Genomic DNA, 19,770 nt, shown 5'->3' on the forward strand with positions numbered 1-19,770 from the left:
GACAAAAAGAGACATTTGTAAGGAAGAAGAAAAAAAAAAGAAGTAAAAGACTTCTAAGAAAATAAGGATGAGGATAATTTTATCTACACCAGCCCAGATCATTTGGTTGGAGATCCTCATCTGTGCAGCTCACTGCCTCATCTCTTCAAGGCACCTGCTCCTTCCTTTGATCTCAACCTTGAGTCACTCTGGGACTTTTTTTTTTTTTTTTTCCCTCTTGCAATGTTATGTGGGAAGTTTTGACCAGAAAATGTTTGATTGCTGGACAATTTTCACTTCTATATACAAAGCAGCAAGAGGCAGAGGGCCAGATCCCTCCCTTTTGGGATATTCGGTATCCACAACTGGGTTAGTAACAGGCTTCAGCAGCTGAAGACAAACTGAGGGATGCTTTGTCACCCTCAGAGAGGCCACTTCACCCTGACTCCTAAAAGCCTCACTAGTTCACCAGACCACACCGCTCAAAAGCCACGGCAGCAGTCAACAGTGAAACAGAGGAGGATCACTCCTCGACTCCCCGAGCTGCATCCTGTAAGAATAACATTACCTAACCCACCGGCTCTTGCTCCTCAGCTGCAGCACCTTCCAGCAGCTCATGCAAACCACCACACGCCTAAGACCCCTTCCACAAAGCTGCTTTCTGATGGGTGTGTGACTAAATCCTCCTGCATGAGAAAGTCCATGAAATACCATACGAAGAGCTGGAACCAGGCACCCGCCGCAATCCGAGACTGTGTAACACAGGAGTACCTGCTTCTTAACATAGCTGTAAAGTCAAAACCAAAGTGTTTTCAGTATAAAACGAAAGGCTGCATTAAGAAAATATAATTAAGAATCTTCCTTGTGTGTTAAGCCAAATTGCTGTCAGTTTCATACGCTTCATTTCCAATCTTAACAAATTACCTCTGTACCACAAAAGGTAAAGTCAAAGCCACAACAGAGGGATCACCTATAACCTTACATTACCCATCCTTTCAGCAACTAATAAGCTCTATAATCTTGTTAGTCTGATCATATCACAGCAACAAAGGCTTTACAGACACAGAGATAAAATTATTCTGTAACTGGAATTAAATATCCAAGCCATTGAGAAGCTCTATGAAACAACTAATTTTGAATGAAAAAAACAATTCAAAATGATGAAGTTTTTGCTGAATGCAACAAAAAAAACCCCAAAAACCACCAAAAAACCCCCACCCACAACCACAAAGAAAGAGGTGACCAGCTCTGCCTAAAGCTATGGAGAGACCAGGCATGAAATACACACACATTTCTAATTCATAATTTTTGAAGAAGTAACAGAAAAGGAAAGAGACAATATCAGAATCCCTCAGATATATCTTTAACACATCCTGTTACATGAAGGAATTTCCTCTTTTTGTTCCAAAAAGGGAAACCAATGCCTCATGGTTTTAACATGTTAAAGATCTGCTTTAACATCGGTAACAACACAATGTCCGCATTTTAAAAGCGTGTTCCTCATTTGAATTCTCCAAATCAGAGCCTTTGGATTTTCCTGATGCAGTTTGGAAAGATGTTTGATTAAGCTGCAATCTGGCCTTTTTAACGAAAGCAGTGTGCTGCCAGGTCCTACTGCCAGTTCCAGCCACCAGCCAGCAGCTCTCCAGAGAAGTCACAAAGGTAGCAATGGGAAAGAGAGGAAGCACATTCCTTATGTGAGAAAACGGTATTTAGTTTGGGCAACAAATCTCCCATGTGGCCACCCCGCGCTGGAGCAGGACTAGAACGGAGTATGCAATAATAAGGTGTGTGTCATACGGACCTTTCTGCCCTAAAGAGAGAGGGACAGCAAAAAAATGAGATAAATTCAGTTAAATAATTTCACAGCAAAACTCTAATGTCTTACCACGACAGACTGAGACCAATGAAAGTTATTTATTGTGGTACAGTAGGAAGAAGTAGGTAATTGCATTCTGTAGTGTCAGAACAAGACTCCACCACACCGGTTCTTTTGAAATACAACACTGCCACAACTCCTCTGCCTCATCATTGTGTCTCAGCCAGGAAAGAGAAGCTGCCAACTTCAGATGAAGATGCATGTAAAGGAATGGGGGAAACCCCAGCCTCTAGTGCTGCGTAACTGCCCTCCATTAAGAGGAAATAAAAAAAAGAAAAAGAAAAAAAAAAAACCACACCGACTTCTGCACATTTGGTTGAAACTGCTGCTGGCAGAACTGAAGAGGTGACATGTAACAGCTGGAAAGGAAGGAAGGAGTTAAATCAGTAGTTTGACATCTGCAAGCCAGCTGCCAGAGGGCTTTCCCTCAACTGGTCCTTACTTCAAGTCCTACAGTCATACAGAACCATATCTTCAGAAAACAGACAATTTTGACTTCCAGCACTGCAGAACCCTCTCCAACTCTTTAAAAGTGGTTCCAAACATTAACCACAAATACATGCCTTATTTCTTGTCTGAATTTCCCCAGCTTCAACCAACACGATTCCACTGTTCCCCAGTTGAAGCTACCTTCAAGCCCTTGGATCTCAGATGAGCTGGAGCAAAGGCACTAGAAACACACCAAGCATGAACACATCGCTTAGTCTACAGCCAGCATGGATTGCGGTATCACCTCCCTACCTACCCTCATCATTATTTTTATTGGAAAGACCAAGGAATACATTCGCCGTCTCACCAGCCAAGTGTCCCACATGCTCACTTTCAGCTCAGTTGCTCATGACATCAGACTCAGCTCAGCCTCTCTGCCTGCCAAGGCAGCCCCCTCCACCCTTACAGATACACGGCCCTACAGCTGGTCACAGCAATACGCACACGGCTTGCCTGCATCCATCTTACCAAGTAGTTCTAATCACTAAGCTCCCTTCATCACTCTTACTATGCCCTCAACCTATGGCATCTCCTAAAAAAAAAAATACTTTTTTTTTCTCCAGATCAGAAAGAAATGTTACAGTTGGCACAGGGACAAAATCCAATAACCCATATGACAGTCTTTGCTAATAACATAGCTATTAATTAACCAGTCCCAATAACCAGTTGGATTTTGAGACCCATCCATCAACCAGTTTGCAGAGCCATTAGCTACACAGTGCTGATTTATACTATTCACTTCCTCAATCAAAATGCCATACAGGTGCTAAAACAAATGCCTTCTCAAAACATTGTCAGTCTATCTTGTAACCTTACAAAAACTTAAGGTTCATATGCCACTCACCCTTTCATAAATGCACACTGATTGACATGAAAACCTGTCCTTTCAATACAGATTTTAGAAGAGCTGTTGCTGGTTTCCCATTATTTTGCCTGGAAACCTTGTTTGGTTGGCTGGCCTGCAATCTCCAGCCTGGTGCAAAATACCTTTTGGGTCTGGGAGAAAGTTGCTATCACTGCAACAATCAGACTGCCTCAGCTTCAGCCTAAAGGAAGAATGACAAGTTATCTGCTGATTTTTAAATGCCTACCTTTAGAATCAGCTGTTTAATCTCTACTTTAGTTACTGTGGGAATGGAAGAATACATCACACAATGACCAGGTCATCTGGCTTTTCAATAAATACAGAATACATACAGCATTTCTTGAGCTTCCCCGCAGCATTATTGACCAGTGTTGAACCTCGACTTCCTAACAGGCCAGCATCACTTAACACGTCTTTTTATTTCTCAGGTCCTTTAGAACACCTTTAACTCTGCTGACCACATTTCTCTTTGTGATTTTCCTCCGCTCCCAGTTTCTATTTCTTTGTTTGCTACATAGAGGTGCAGCTGCTTTCATGTTAGCCGGCACAGACATGCCTGCACTGTGACTTTTTGCTGCCTCTCCAACAGCTTTAAAGCTTCCATTAGCATTTTTGTTTTCTATACATGTGTGTTCCCTCAAAGTATATGAATAATTTTCAATGTTTTGGATCCTTCCCCCTGCAACCACTAGAGACAAGGTCCTGCCACCAGCCTTGTATTTGAAAGGAAGGGGCTTTGCCTTGATCACTTCCCCCCCTGCCCCAATGCCAAAATTCTCCTTAGTAAGTTGCTTGTGAGCATTTACTTAACACAGTCAGGACCAAAATGTCACTTGTTTGCATGTGCCAGCAGTTCAGAAAAAGCAGAACATTTAATACTGCTTGCAGGTAGCAAGGCAGAGCTACAGAGCAAACCGGTCTCAGCAAGCATTCCTCTCTGTTCAAACATATTTCCAGTGCTTCTGGTCTGCTCAAGCACCCTGGAGAAACAACGTTCCCCTCTGTACGACAAAAAACAAGCAAATGGGCAACAAACAGCAGCATCTTCCTCTTTCTGCAGTGACTCACCGCTACCTAACTAAATAACCAGACGGACACTGCTGCTTTGTGTTGTAGGAACACTGCATTTACAAGATGGATTACACTACAGCTCTTGTGCCTCTCACCAGGCACAGATCGCCTCCAGCCAGGGTGACCATGCCACAGAAATAAGGGGACAGACCGTGGAAGTATTGTACTAGTCAAAACTTCTGCCCTTACAGTCTTCCTTTGGAGCCCCATGCCTACAGCCAGTGGCCGCAGAAGCGCTAGCTGTAGAGGATGGCATCCCTGCCTTCCTCCTCCCACGTCTGATTATCCTGTAAATGACATAGCCAACTCACCAGTACAATTTGACCCTGGGGAGTTTTCAGTGCTCCCACTTGCAGGATTGATCACTTAGTCTTAATTCTACAGGCACTTCTTCATTTAGTTAACGAAGAGCAGGAACATATTTGTGCATTCTAGTGAAATCTTTCAGCAGGCTACATTACTTTTGTACAATAAACTTTCCCAAATCTGTTGAGAATAGTGAAAGTATTCTCAGAAAAACAGTTGCAGTTTGAATAAAATACAGATGATCAGACGTTCCCAGATGACAATATATACACCCACCCATGGGCTAGGCAGTCATATAGAACATGTAAGAGTAGCTCAGGTGTCCAGCCCAAGAGAATCAGAGGGTTTCACGCGGCTGTGCAGAGAGATACATCCTAAATTTTATTCCCACACATAAGCAGGAAAAGAAAAGCCTTTGCTCCAAACAGACTCTACCAGATCGTGATTATAAAACCAGCATTGGATACAAGCTTCAAACCCCCACACTATGATTCAAATCACAGCAGTCTCCTCTCGTCATCCTCAGGATCTCTCACCAACCATGCAGTACTGTGGTGGATCAACACAAACACTACTTTTCTGCCTGTCTCCCAGATGAAAAGATCAGCAGTACAGGTGCCTGAGCTTCCTGCTCAACTGCTCACTAGAAGCAGATGGATGAAGTCCTAAAGCTGCTCCTACACCTCTTCATAAAGAAAGAAGTCACGTAAAAATCAGGCATCCTCTCAACATGCAAAAAGGGATTATGTTAAAGACATGGGGAGAGCCCTGCAAGGTCCGGATCAAAAGCCAGAGACACTGGAGGCAAGAGAAAGACCTATCAAATTCATTGCACTTTTCCCAGCTTAAGGATCAGAAATGGAGCGTTCTGGCTCATAAATTCGACTTCCAGCAAATTCAAGCTTAAATCCCCTGAAGGCAATAAGGAAAAGGCAATCAACAACAACTCTAACCACTTCACAGATGCTCCTGTTTAGTTTATACAGCACTTCTTACAGCATTCAAATGGGTAAAATGGGATTTCAACGCAGGGGGGCTGACGGCAGCAGGCAGGATTCCTCGGTGAAGATACCAAGGGCAAAGGAAGTTCTGAGAAGCATCATATTGGTTATGATGAGTGAACTCAGCGTGCTCAGCCTTTGCTCATTTTAATCTGCCAGTAAGCAAGCTTGGCTAAACTGAACATCCTGCATCTACAGTGCCTTAAAAATCCACAGGAATCACCAAAATGAGGGAGAAAACGAACAAACTGATGCGTTCCCTGGGAAGCCATGAAAAAACTAATCACTATTTGTTTCCAACTGTTGTTCCGCTTCCTGAGCCAAATGTTCCCAAGTCAGCTGCGGTGGCTGAGGAGTGACCGGTTAGAGCTGGAAAGTTGTCGATTTAGAATTGCAGCTTGAACACTTTCAAACTCTTTAACATCTTTTATAGTTCCAGGACCACCTGTTCAAAAAGCGGAGCCCTCCGATGCCATAGCATGTGCCCTTACCCCCACATTTTCCAACTAAAGCCACCAGGTTGGGGAGAAAACACTTAGCCTAGCCTGTTCTTCTGCTCCCACATCACAATGATGTGAGCCACGTGCTACAGAAGAGACACACCAAGGGAATGGGTTCTCTCCCTCAAAGCATCACGGTCATTACTCCTGGCTTCACAGAAGGAAGTGAGAAGAAGCTTCCAGACTCCTTGCCCCACTCTTCAGCATCCTCCCTAATTTACAGTGATTATGCAAGAAAGATGATATCCATCACTTGTGTTCCAGGAGAGGACAAAGGAGAAAGAAACATTTGACTCCAGGATAATGGAACACTAACCCAAGTCTTCTTTACCTTGTATACGCTTTTACTTGCTCAGATTTGAACAGCATGGGGCATTCAAGATGAAATCACTGGGATTTTTTTTTTTTACTGCGCCAAAGAGTCAACAGTGCAGAGATTCTGTTTGACAAAGCATCCTACTGTGAAACACACAATGTGTGCATTGTGCAAACCGATCTCCTGCAGGGCTAAGAAAACAAGGCAGGCTCAAAAAAAATAAATACACAAGATAACTGCAGCCCGCAATACCTCCTGGTACTTTAGTCTGCTTGTGGTTTTTCTTCTATAGGTACCACATTTACAGTGTCACATTGACAATGTCTCAATAGAAATGCTTTTGTGAGTTCTGGACAACACAGCGCTGTTTCTCTTGAATCAAAGGTATCAGCTCTACCCTGTCAGTACGGCACGTACTTAGGCACAGCCAAGGCAGTTGGTCCCGCCTTAAAACCTGAATTCTCAAAATAAATGAGATTCCAGAGGATGATGCATTTGGAAGTTAAAAGCAGAAACATATTTTCTACTTTTTCTAACATCATATCAAAAGTTATCCCACATCTCCTAAAAAGCAGCATTTACCTCCTTCCTCTGAGTTTACAGAGCTCATCACCCAGGGAAACGAATTGTACTGAAGGAGAAAACAATAATCTCCTTATATTTTGGGTGTTCATTTCCCTTTCCAAGATTTTCACCCCTCACTCATCTCAGAGGCAGTTTTGCTTCGCTTTGCTTGCTTAAAACATTCATTATAAGTCATCTAGGCCAGGAAAGGATTAGAGAGCACTGGCAGAAGTTGCAAAATGCAAGGCTGTTAGGTTGGAGAAATGAGACTTTCAGAGGCATAAACAACAATCCAACACCAAACTACCACTTGTGCTTCAGAAAAAAACCCTCTCTATATAAATTTTAAGCAGGTACATACTAAAAAAAAACGCAAATCATGCACAGCAATGCAAAACAGCACCTCCTTATAACAAAGTAATGAAGCCTACCTGTCCACCTCCACAAAAGGTGTAATCTGCGCTTTACAGATGAGACATGTTAACCACAGTGATGTTAACTGACTTACCCCAGGTACGAGGAGGAGTGCCTTCTACAGCAGAACTAGATTGCTTCCGAAAATGAGAACCCAGTCCTGTGCTCTGGCCATGCTTCACCTCTAAACGTGGCAGTGGAAGCACTGCTACTGGAACTAATTAAAGGCAAATTGGTAGAACTAGGAGCCATGATGTGAGAAAATATCCTGCGTAGCATCCCAGAAAGCCACCAGATAATCCAAAAGGCTGTTTAAGAGGCTGGCTGTCAGAGATCTCGGGATCTGCCAGGTCCATCTCAAGCATTTGTTTGTTCCCTTGTCCCCTGTTTCTTCACACCAATTAGCTACAGCATTTCATAACGGGTGCCCAAGTCCAAATAACCATCTTTGAAATCCTTACTTACACACAAGGATCAAAAACTACAGATCCTGAAGGATTTATTAAATCTACTAGATGGCTGTCATTTAAAACACTTATTTTCCTTCAAAGGTAGCAGAGCCAGAATGCTTTCACAGCAATTAAGGTGGTTCCTCACAAAGCACAGCTACCAAGAGTTTGTGTGGTTGCAGCACTCCCCCAAAGGTCAGGTATTTATTCTCTGCTCCCTCAGCCCATCAGAAAACGTACACTTGTTTTACACCTGGAAATCTCTTTCATCCACGGATGGAACTAAGGGAAGTGGCAGTAGGAAGAAGGCAACAGAGATGTTAAAAAAGCAGAGACTCATTGACCAGATGAGCTGAAGCTGAGGACTATGTGAGCAGACTTATTTTCTCTCACTGCTGATACAAACATGTTCTGGAACCAGATCTAACACGGAAGAGAACGATAACTGTTACCGAATGCATCAAAATCCAGGCAGTTCCTATGCCTCTAAAGAACAACATTAACTGCCCCCAGTCCTGGGCAACCGCCAAAAACATACGCCTACCTGTGGATTAGTAAATTATTTTTTTTTTTTTTTAGAAAAAGATGAGTTTGTTATACATAACATCTATTAAAGCTGTAATTAGACTCTGTGTTTAGGACCAGCACGTGAGTTTGCATCCGCCTATGACAAAAAGAACAGCTTTGCTGAAAGCCTCTTCATACATCTCAGCAAGGAGCGGGGCCGAGGTGCAGAAGGAGGCAAGAGGCCCTCCCTCCAGCAGTTCCAGCAAGCCCAGCACAAACCACTCCCTGTGTTACAGGCACAACCCACAGTCCCAGAGCCAGTCACCCCCAGCCACATTCCTCACCAACACACCTGGGGCAGCCCTTCCAACTTGGGCAGCAACTCACCAACAGTGAGATGTCATTTTCTTTACGTGCTTTGGGCCAGCTGCTCCTTCACAGCAGTGCACAGGCACGGGGGCACGCGCGCCAACAATTCTGCATCTAGCATAAAAGGCCAGGCTGGCTCTGGTTTTCCTGACAATTTACTCTTCAGGCAGCAGAAAATGAGATTGCAAAGGCTCAGCTGAAACCTCAACATTCAAAGTTTTAACTTCCCATTTCCCAACAATCCTTCTAGAAAACATCGCACTTCACTGTTGCAGTTGCTCCCCCCACTCCCCACACATAAACAATAATTCATTTTTACCTCAATAGCAGACGCTGTTGCTTTCTTGTAAAAACCCAGAGTTTAAAGATGACTTATTCCACTTGCCATAATCCATTATGTGGGAGAAACAGACATACAATATCATATTGTTCCCTGTACAACACTTTGAGCTGTACTTTCTGCTCTGAACACAACTGAAACTCCACTTGAAGCTACAGCAATTTCCATGCAGGAGGCAAAGGAGAATCTTGTATCTGATCTAATACAGGATAAATCAATATGCATTCATGTATTCCTTATAGTTCCCATCAGCTCAAGGAGAGACACTGTCCTAGAGTTTCAAGGCTATCCACACTACCTTTGTATACAGGAAAATATACCTCTCGCTTCGAGATATTTTGAGAACCTTGTTCAAATGCTGCTTCCCAGGTGTTTGGGCAAAGGAAGGGAAATCGCTACACCCCTGTTACCTCACCGTTTTCAGTAGGTGATTTTGGGAAAGGTCATGCAAGGATTGCATCCCTGTTCTTCCCTTCTACAGAAATTCAGTTAGTCATTCACCTCAGACAGGTGCTGGGAAGCTTAATTAGAGCGTGTACAGCACTCGGAGATTCTCAGATAAGATGTACTAGGGAAGGGCAGCATCATATTAATTAGCGTGGATTCAAGTGACGAAAGCACTTCTGTCTCCTTCAGCTGTTGGAGCTTGAAAGAAAAATTACCCAGTACCACAGTCCTACATGTTGTAGACAGAAAACCATCGGTACCACAGGGACCACATTTTTCTGGATGTGGCCTGAATTCCCATCAACTTTGCAGGATTCTGACCTTTCACTGTGGCTGTATACGGAAGGTCCCCACAAGACATGTATCCCAGCAAAAGCCAAGGAAGGCAGAATTTTAATATTCCTCCCCGTGCAAGTATTTTCTCCCATTAAGTGCTTAAAAGCTGTACGATTAGGGTGATTAATTTTTGCAGCCGGACATTTTCTTTAAGAATGTAATTTTCCACACAGTTTTCTCATTTAGCTTTCTTTTATTCTAACCCCAAGACATTCACTTACCCAGAAGAGGACTCTTCTGCAACGTTCAGAAAGGAATACCCTTTTGCACTTTAGTCCTTTCTTTTTATATCTGCAACACACTTGCTTTCAGAAAACCCTGTTACCACTTATTTCAACACAGTAACTTGTATTTCCAGACAATTAACACCAAGAGTCCAAAACTACAAATACATTTATCTAAGGACCTGGCTGTAACAAAGCTACGTCATGGATCAAGTATTTTAAAAAAACCCATGAGTTCTGAGCTACTGAAATCCCACTGATAACACAGCAGTTAGTGAGACTGTTCTGACAGGCTAGAATATGGATGAAAATTTAGAGAGGTTCATTGACACAGCAACACAGGACAAGAGTGCAACTTAATTATTATCAACCTCAGACACATGATTTAACATAAGGGCTGTTACACCCACTTTGTCTTTCCCTCGGTGTCACCTGGGAAGAGAATGATGGGTCCTTCACTGCAAACAGTCCCAGCTGGCGTCTGGGGACACACTTAAATAGAAGCTTTGTGTTCTTTGTGTCACCTGCCACCAAATTCCTAGGTGTCGATGGACAGGCACAGTAACAAGTGAGCTGTTCCTCCAAATTCTGGCTGAATATTCTGTTATGAGAGTTTAGGCATAAGGAAGACAAAACCAGAAAGCAACAGCATCCTGATTTTCCCTGTCTCCATGCCCTCATCATCACCCTGGCAGGCTTTCCCTATCCTGAAAAGGACTTTTCATACTCTTTTTGCCGGAAAGAGACAAGCCTCTGAAGAAAAACGTGAAACTATACAGTTTGTTAACGTCATTTCAGTCCTCAGCTGAGAAGTGGAGGCCAAGCGGAGAGGAAACATTTGAATTCCTCACAGCCTCCACGAGACACAACTTTCCTGCATTTCACAGTCGGTTTTCTTTGCAAGCAAGGAGGAAAGCTGGACTACATGTTCTGCTTTTTAAGCAAGCTTACTTTTGCAAACGATGGCATTAGTCTGCTCACTAATTTAAGCTTCCCGCTTCTCAGAGATAAATGTGCCTTTCAAGTTGTTTATGCCAGCCTTCCTCTTCTAATCTTTCATCCCGCCCCTGCAGTACCCACTGACTTCAGAAGGCTCCGTATCATTCAGTATCACTTGCACCGAATAAGCTTTATATTTTTTCAGCAAATTCAGCTTTAACAGTGATTAAAAGACATAGCAAAATAAGGGTTCTTCAATACCAAGAGACACTTCATTCAAAGAATTCCAGGAAATGAATTCTCAAAAACCACACAGCAATCTTCTAAGAAGCACGAAATTGGTCCCTAAACAATCTCCCTGTATTTCAAGAGAAGCAGATTGTGGAATAGTTTTATTTATTAATACAATCATTCTCATGCTTGTGCTTTTAACACAGCCATGTTAGCTCTACCCAAATTATAAACCTCACACAACTTCTTTAAAGGGATGGGAGGCGAGTGGAAGAAAAAGATGAGAGAAGAGTGATTAAAGTTAGTCACAAGAAAGCCTATAAATACACCAGTGGACAGATGAAGCATTCTCTCCTCTATTTAACTTAGAGAGCTAAACTTTAAGAGAAACAGATGCAATAGAGCAATGATGCAGCACAGCTCAGAGGAAGTCAACTGGGCAATTTGGTCAGGGATGCATATGCCAGAGGTGGGAGAGGAGGAGGAAGAGGCAGGAAGAATCTTGATTATCAGAAATTAGCTACTGGCCCAGGAAGTCACAGAAGGAGAAAATTAAGGGAATCCATTTGATCGCAAGAGAGAAATCAAATCACAGACTCACAGAGGCAGTATGGAATAGAGGTATAACATAGAAAAAAGGGATGCCAGGCCAGGAAACAATTTATTTGTTACAAATGTTAAGCTTGTGACAGAAGGGCTTGAACATGATCACAAGACCTGTGCATACACCTGCAATGTCAATTGGAAGTCAAAGGGATCTGTTGAACAAAACTGCTCTAATACATTCAGTGTGGTATAACATGGAAACTCACCGAACATGCTCAAACACATCTGCTGCTCCAACCTCACCTACTGCAGGGCAATGGCTTTAATGAAGATACACCGGAAAGCAATGCTTCTAAGAGATGGTGACTTTTCCCCCTCCCAATGCTCAGAGGCTAGCTCTGTCCCACTAAATACCCTAGGCTAACATGAGTGTGAATACATTGTCTAAAATTACTTCAGGTTCCTTGATAAGAATACAATAAAGATGTTAAAGGCATTTATCAACACGTATCGCTTTCCCTATTGCAAAAATCAGAATGTAACCTAGAAATAGGCAAAACAACAGTTGCAAAGGACAGATACTTTATGGCACTAGGAAAATACTACGTGAGGTAGTTGCAGCCGCTGCACCTGACAGTTCAGACCAGTGCTACAGCACAGCAGGTCAGTGCCAAGAAAAGGAGACGCTCTGGCCCAACGTACAGGAAAGGATAGTTGAGCTTAAGGACAACAAATCACAGGTTATTACATGGAAACCACAAAAAATGTGTGTTAGAAAGAGCATCGGTAGGACCCGTCCTCTCAGCGTCCTCCACCCCCTGAGCATAGCACGGGTGCTGTGAGTAAACAAGCAACACAATAAGCAACTTCCTGATCTGATTTTCTCAGGCAGCCACTGGGACACTGAATGAGAGCTCTGAGAGTTCCAGGTCCTGGCAAGCACAAGAAAGAACAGCCACTGCAAAGAGAAAAACAAGCAAGGCTATCACAGTGGGCAGGAAACAATGACAAAGTGATCTTACTTTCGTTAGGCAGCTCCTCCCGATCCAGGTCATCAAGAGGGGCTGAGGCGCTGCTTCCACCTTCGTCCAGGGTGAGGATGAGGGGAACGTCATCATCCATGCTCACAGCCATCCTGTCCCTTCAGAGGCTCCTACTCCACAAACTTTAAATAACGCTTTTTTCAGTTCCGCTCGTAAAACAGTTATGTCAAAAACTGTCCCCAGAAAGTCTTCCATCAGGGATGTCTTCTGGACATAAGAATATAAAGGTATGTGTACCCATCTCTAGAGACCACAGTTCAAAAAAGGATCTAGTTACTTGCTTTCAAAAAGCAGCACAGGACGCTAGAGTCAATGGCAATATTTATGCAAAAGTTAAATTCAGAAAGTCAGGTCTGGGCCGCCTATTCCAGTCAGTGCACAGCTCGTAAGCAAAAGAAAGTGCTTCTGGACAAACTCCTGACCGCTCAGCACAAGAAGCAGGCAGGCGTGATGCATCTGGAGCGGGCATGGTGCTAAGTGTCACCGTCACACATGGCTCTTTCCCCAGCCATGCCAAAATGCCTTGACTTCAGGTGGGGAGGGGAAAGAGGGACAAAAAGAGGCCACTTTGAGTCTGCACACATGAAGCTCCCGGTGGCTTTTTTAATGGGTGATGCCACTGTCACAAGGTCACGGATTTCTGTAAAAGGTGAGGAAAAGCCAGGCAGGCCCTGGACAACGTCACAGGGACGCTCCACAGCCGGTGCTGCCACGCGGCTGTCGCTCCCCCGTCTCTCTCCGTGCAGGCCGTGGCGACGGCAGGCAGGAGTCACGGTGGAGGCCGCACCTCCCACCGCAACGGGCCGGCCGCGCCGCTGCCGAGCTCGGGCCCCGGGCCGGGCCCCCCGCACCCGCAGGCAAGCACCGAGGGCCGGGAGCCTTCGAAGCGGACTCCGACGGCTGGGCGGGCAGACAGCGCTGCCGGGACCGGGCTCCTCCCGCGGCCTAGGAGAGAGGGACGCCGAGACGGCGCTGTCACCGCGCTGCGGAGGCCCTGATCCCCCTCCGTGGCTCCCCGCGGCCCCGCCGCCCCCGGCCCGCGCAAACCGTCCCCGCCGCCGACCCCTCCCCGGCTCCTACGGAGCGCTGGGGCAGCTCACCAGCCAGCCCGCCAGCCAGGCCGCCCCCGCCAGCCCCTCAGGTCTGCGGACCCCCGGCCCCCCCCGCCGCCGCCGCGCACCCGCACACGGCCCGGCCCCGCCGAACCGGCGCCCGCGGCCGCTGCGACACCTCTCCTCAGCGCCCGGCGCGCGCGGCCCCGCCCCGCCGCCTCTCATTGGCCGCGGCGGCGCAGGCCGCTCCCGGACAGGCCCGGCCTCCCTCAGTCCCGCCAATCCACGCGCCGCACCCTCCCCGCCCCGCCCACCACCGGCCCTCCGGCCCCTCTTCGAGAGGATCCGGATTATTCCCGCCTCCTCCTCCCTACCGCTCCTGCTCTCATCATTGGGCAGCGGCGCTGCCCCTCCGACCGGACAGAGATGCTGATTGGCTCGCGGTGGCGATGGGCTAATAACATCACACCTCAGCCACGGGAAGGGGCGGGCTCTGGGGAGAGGAGCCAGGACTGCCATTGGCTGTGTTGAGGCCACGCCCTGGGGGTCGGAGGTGAGCGGAGCGGTCACCTAGCAACGGCGGGACGCGGGCGGAAGGCGGGAGCCCGCCCAGGCCCACCCTGAGAGGAGCCCCGGGCCGGGCCGCCCGCTGCCCCCTGCCTCGCCCCGAGGAGGTGCTCCCGGTCCCAGGCCCCGGTGCGGGGCGTAGGTGGCTGCAGGGAAGAGGGGGGGCGCTGAGGAGGGGCGGCCCGGCCCCAAGAGGCAGCAGGTACAGCAGGAGCCACCAAGGGCCGAGGGCCCTCCATCAGCTGAAGGCAACGCTCCCAAGACCCCAGAATTACGTCCATCTCTGATGAGGTGAGCATTCTCAAGCGGGAAGTGAGGGGCCCGGTGTGTGATGAATAAATTTGTGTGTTGGTCCAAGCTGAGCATCTCTCTCTCTTGGCAGCCCACTGAGCAGAGCGCCCAACCCTGCCTGATAAATCCACCAGGCTCTGGCTGGTGGCTCTGATTGATTCTGCCACCAGCAGGACTCCTGGCAGGGTTATGAATGGGCAGGTAAGGCCTCTGGAGCATCTCTCTCTCTACCAGAGCAGAGGTGTCCAGTCTTAAATTACCAACACCTTTGCAAAGGAGCCTTTCTTCTGCCCACCAGATGCCTCGCCATGCCCTCCCCTTCTCAGTGGTATTTCTTTCCTAGTGTCATCCTCCTGGGCTGGATTTACAAAGAGGACAATGTGATGAGAGATCTCAAAAAAGAGCTTGCAAGAACTGGCCAAAAGACTTAAAGATCTGCAGACCAAGCGGGCATCAGTGAAAGAGCAGAAGCGGGAGCTGCGGCCTACCTGAACGAGTGTGTTGAGCTACAGCAGGTCACTCGGTACCTAAGGATGCAATACAATACGCTTGTATTGGAGCACTGAGAATCAGCACTAGCTCGCAGAAAAAGTACTGCAGGAGACGACTAAACCTGCCATAGTGCCGTCAGGTCAGGCTGCTGCCTGCTACAGGTTCCTGTCAGCTGCTGGCGGGACACATGCTGGTTTTTGGAGTGTACCCACTCCATCACAATGCTCCACTGATTTCAGTGGGAAGCAGCCCTGTGGCAACGCAATTCCAACCAACAAGCAAGCAGCTTACTCGAAGAACCACCTTTTCTCCCCATCCACTGACTTAACTCTAAAACCACCCCTGCAAAGCACTGTGCCAGTCTGGAGGCACTGCATGCCAGGCAGAACACAGAACAGTGAGGCTACCGCAGATTGGGTGAGGCACATGTTGATAAAGAAGGGAGCTGGTTTGGGCTAAGCAGAGCAAACGTAATTACTGCCCACACATAAACCCATCTTTTATAGTTTGTAGCACCTAGGGCTGGATGCAGCCAATTTTGGAAGGTAACAGTTCACAGATTGGCTAGTACTTTGCTGAGAGACACAAGACAAAGAGTCAGAGTTGAGTCAAAGGTGGGGTGTGATTTATCACAGTGCTCAGCAGATGGAAAAATGAGAAATGAGCAGCAGGCAGGAAACCCAGCTGTGCTTCAGGCCTCGTTATCAACAAATCTCACCTGAGCTGAGCATCAGTGACACTGAACAGGGTGAATCTGGAGCTAAGAAACAACTGAACATTTCCCCCACCTCATTTTATTCAGACTTGGCGTTTGCTCCACACAAGCACCAGCCTCCTGCAGGCAGGGCAGCCCACAGCACTAACAGAGCATCTTTTGCTTTTGTGTGGGCTGCACAGGTCTGGTAAAACAAAGAGGCCAGGGCAGTAGTAAGGCATCAAACTAAGTGAAAACCACAGTACAAAATCCAGGTAACCCATTTATACGCACTTATATTTTAACTGACATAGTCCTTGTGGTGTAAATAGTGAGGAAGAGCCAGTTCTGACCTCCTGATGGCCTGGGAGCCCTCCATGACAACCTGGGCCAGGAAAGCATGTGGCTGATGTGCTGGGCTTTAGCTTCCCCTGTTGATTCCTTGGAGCCTGAACACTGCAGTGGGGGTAAACAGGCTACCCCTGGCCATACCAGCCACTGTCAACTTGTTTTTCAGAGAAAAATATCTTCATTTTAAGAGGCTTCATCTTTCAAGTACTCCAGCGTGTGTCCTGCTTTCGGATTCAGCAGTTTTCTGCTGCCTAGATTTTGGGGCAGTTACCCTAGTTTGCTGATGACTTGCCTCACTGGATCTGATTCATCCACCTGCTGCTAGGGAACGGGGCTTTCGCTTCTGTGTCAATCCTTAACCCTCTTGTCTCCATCTAGTGTCCAAATTACACTTCGGTTTCTCTGCCAGCCCTCCTGAGACCTGCGGGCTTTTAACAGCTTGGCATGTCACTGTACCAACATCCAGGTGAAGTTGAACAGGCTCAGATTCACGTCAGCATCTGCAGCACCTCCTCTGAGAAGGCCCTGATTGCTTCCACATCCCTACAGTTTTCACCCAAGCGGAGAAGAGCTGCTGGACTGCCGCAATGCAAAGTGTAGGGAGAGACCTGAAAGCTACTCTAAGCATCCTCACCTTCCCAGGTTTTTGATGACGTCGTTATTCTTCCTTCCTATCTGCCAGGGTGGCTGGAGTACTGAGCCCCAGAAATGCTGGCTCCTCAAACCTTCCTCCTCTATGTGGCTCTCTAGTGCAGTGGGCAAGGAATAAATCACTGCCCAATGCCACCAAGACTATCCATCCTCAGCCTTCTGCAGGTGGACACGGCCTGATTCTTCCCACACAGCCAACAGCTCACAGCATTAGCTGGGTCACAGCACTACTGATAGAACCTGCTTTTCAGCAAAGCTCTTGGCTCAGGCTCAGCCCCATCCAAACCACACAAGTGTGGCATTTTCTTCAGCATGGTGGCAAAGCAGGCTCTGACCTGCATGTGCCTTACTCAGAGGCCCCGTCAGAGGATGGAGGCTGTCTGCAAGGTAGGGAAGCTGGGGAGGGGGGCAGCTTCAAAGGGTCATGAAGGTCTTTGGACCTGGCACCTCTTAAAAAGTCCCGTTCAGGCACATTTCCTTTTTTGGTCCCTTTGGGAAGGATCAGTTCAGCAGCCACGAACTCAGTTCAGCAGCTCAGTTCTACATGGATTTGAGATATGTAAAAGGATACCTCTGTAGGGATGTGCAGGGAGAACCTGCTGAAGGCCCTCAAGCTTGCAGTAACTGGCATCTGCTGTCTTGCCAGGCTGAGCGAGAGGCACTTCATGCTGTCTGCACAAAGGAAAAAGCTTGGCCCCAAAGGAGAAACACACTGTGCTTACCTACTGTTCCTGGACTGAGGAGTGCTGAATGCAACAGGAGAACGAGCGGGATGTGAGGGAGACGGCCACGACCTGTGCTGCCACCCGCATCCAGAAAAGCTGCTTGTTCCAGACATTCCTCACGTCGAACACAAAGAAAAAGGGAGGCAAGAAGGCCAAGAAATAAGCACAAAATCCATCCTGTCCTCCATTTTTCCTCCCAGCAAGGCTGCTTGCTCCCCTGGGGCTCAGCTCTCCCAGATTACAAGCATTAACTGAGATAGCACTTGCACTAAGGCCCGAGCCTGCCAGGGCTGGCTGTCAGGGACAGAAGACACTAGAGCAGTGGCACGGCAACATGCCTCACCGTTTTAGGTTGAGCTCTGTTCTTTCAAAAGCAAGAATAACCTTTCTTGCCAACAGGACTGGACCAGAAGTGCAGGCTCCTGGCTGGCCTTCCTAGCTTCAGTGCCCTCGATGTTGCTGGAGTGGGTCAAGGCCCAATCCTCCTGCTGCTCAAGGTGGCAATAAAATAATTTCTGGGGGCAGAAAGATGCCCTTAACCTGGCTTTGTTTGTCCTTGGGTGAATTTGAGAAAAATATTTCCCTTTGTGTGGAAGGGAATTAGCAAACTCCCAGCAACTCCCCTGTGTTCCCTGACCTCAGTGGCTCGTCACTACAGCCTCCCTTCCCAGGGGAGCAGTGACACTGGCTGCAAACCCCAGATCACCCGGCCCATTCCTTTGTCTGTCTCCCTACCTGTATTCCTACAGGCCAAGTTGCTCCTTCCCACCTCAGGAATGGAAAAATTGAGGAACTGCTTTGCTCAGACAACCTTTAGAGATGCTAGCTGTGCCCAGATCGCACAGCAGCACCCCATGGACCAAACATGAGGCCCCAGCAGATTTGCTTTGGACCATTTATTTGGTGACGAGCATGGCGTTGCTGTGAGAGCACCTCAACCCTCCATACAAACCATAGGATTACATGTCCACTCCGCAGGTCCTCACCACCAGAAGCTGCTGAAATCTCTGCGGCAGATCCTTCTCTGTCACAAACCCCATCCAGCTTGGGGACATCCCACCACCAGCAAGATGCAGGGCAGTACCATTCGTCACCTCTGTGCTTATCCTCCCTTCTCCTTCCTTGCCAAAGGAGACCATTAAACCATGGATGAAACGGAGCAAAGCCAGCAGACAGCCACCAAGACGGTCAGGGCTGGAGCACACATCCTGTGTGCAGAGGCTGAGAGAACGGGTCTCGCTCAGCCTGGAGAAGGGATGGTTTCAGGGGGGGCCCAGAGCATCCTCCCAAGACCTGCAAAGAGGAGGTGACTATGAGGATTGAGCCAAGCATTGTGCTCAGGTGCAGAGCAGGATGAGAGGACTGAAACTGAAAGGCTCTGATGGGATATAAAGGGAAACTTTTCACCCTGAGGACACTCAAGCAGTTGGAGCACGTGCCAGAGAGGCTGCGTGGCCTCTGTCCCCAAGGGTTTCCACCACGTGACTGGGAAAGCCCTGAGCAGCCTTGCCTGAGCCTACAGCTCACCTGCCTTCAGCAGGAGCTCGGACTAGAGATCTCCTGCAGTCCCGTCAAGCAAGAGCCACCCTGTGATTGTACGCGACAGGCAGGAGTCAGCAGGACTCCTCTCCCCAGAAGCGATCAACTGAGGTCCCCGTCAGGATCCTCAGACCTTAACTGCCCTGGTCAGCCTCGCCTGGGACCCCCACCGTGGCAGCACCCTCTGCTCGCTGGTGTGGGAGCTCCAGCTGAGCTCCGGCCCTGCCTGACCCCGCCGAGCTGTAGGTGTACCTGTGCCTGGTCCTTCTCCCAGACAGGCCCTGGACCCCCACTGTAGGCAGTCCTCCTTCCTGCTGTTCTGGCTTCCCAGCTGGACCTCCTGGACGGGAGGAACCCAACTTGTTGCTTCATCTGGCAACCACCAGTCAGTCAACAGAAGCTGCTGTTACCACCAGGGCTGCCCCGCTCTGGTGCTGCAGGGTTGAGCCTTGCACAGGGAGGTCACTGGCTCGTCCTCCAGCACAGAGCAGCCTCGTCCTTCGTTTCCAGCCATGGAAAGGCCCGGGGTCCTCACGGACTTGGGATGTCTCGGGTAGGCTAAGGCTGTATTTATGCCTAGAGGGACATTTGGC

General features: G+C 47.9%; 1 protein-coding gene across 4 annotated transcripts in view; it reads right to left on the reverse strand.

Moving 5' to 3' along the window:
- The window catches only part of TPCN1 (two pore segment channel 1), a 55,017-nt gene extending 35,253 nt beyond the window's left edge, over positions 1-19,764 (reverse strand). For 2 of the 4 annotated variants that reach the window (XM_056326617.1, XM_056326614.1), the window contains exon 1: positions 12,795-12,912. Coding sequence is in view for 1 of the 4 variants with exons in the window: in XM_056326615.1 (XP_056182590.1) it covers positions 12,795-12,906 (112 nt within the window). In the remaining 3 variants the exon portion in view is untranslated. Of the gene's footprint in view, positions 1-12,794; positions 13,761-17,635; positions 18,932-19,429 lie in introns of those variants that run through there. The other 2 variants (XM_056326615.1, XM_056326618.1) reach the window with 2 other exon arrangements.
- Between the last annotated feature and the right edge of the window lie 6 nt (positions 19,765-19,770).

This window comes from Falco biarmicus, chromosome 1, assembly GCF_023638135.1.
Source record: "Falco biarmicus isolate bFalBia1 chromosome 1, bFalBia1.pri, whole genome shotgun sequence".
Taxonomy (NCBI): Eukaryota; Metazoa; Chordata; class Aves; order Falconiformes; family Falconidae; genus Falco; species Falco biarmicus.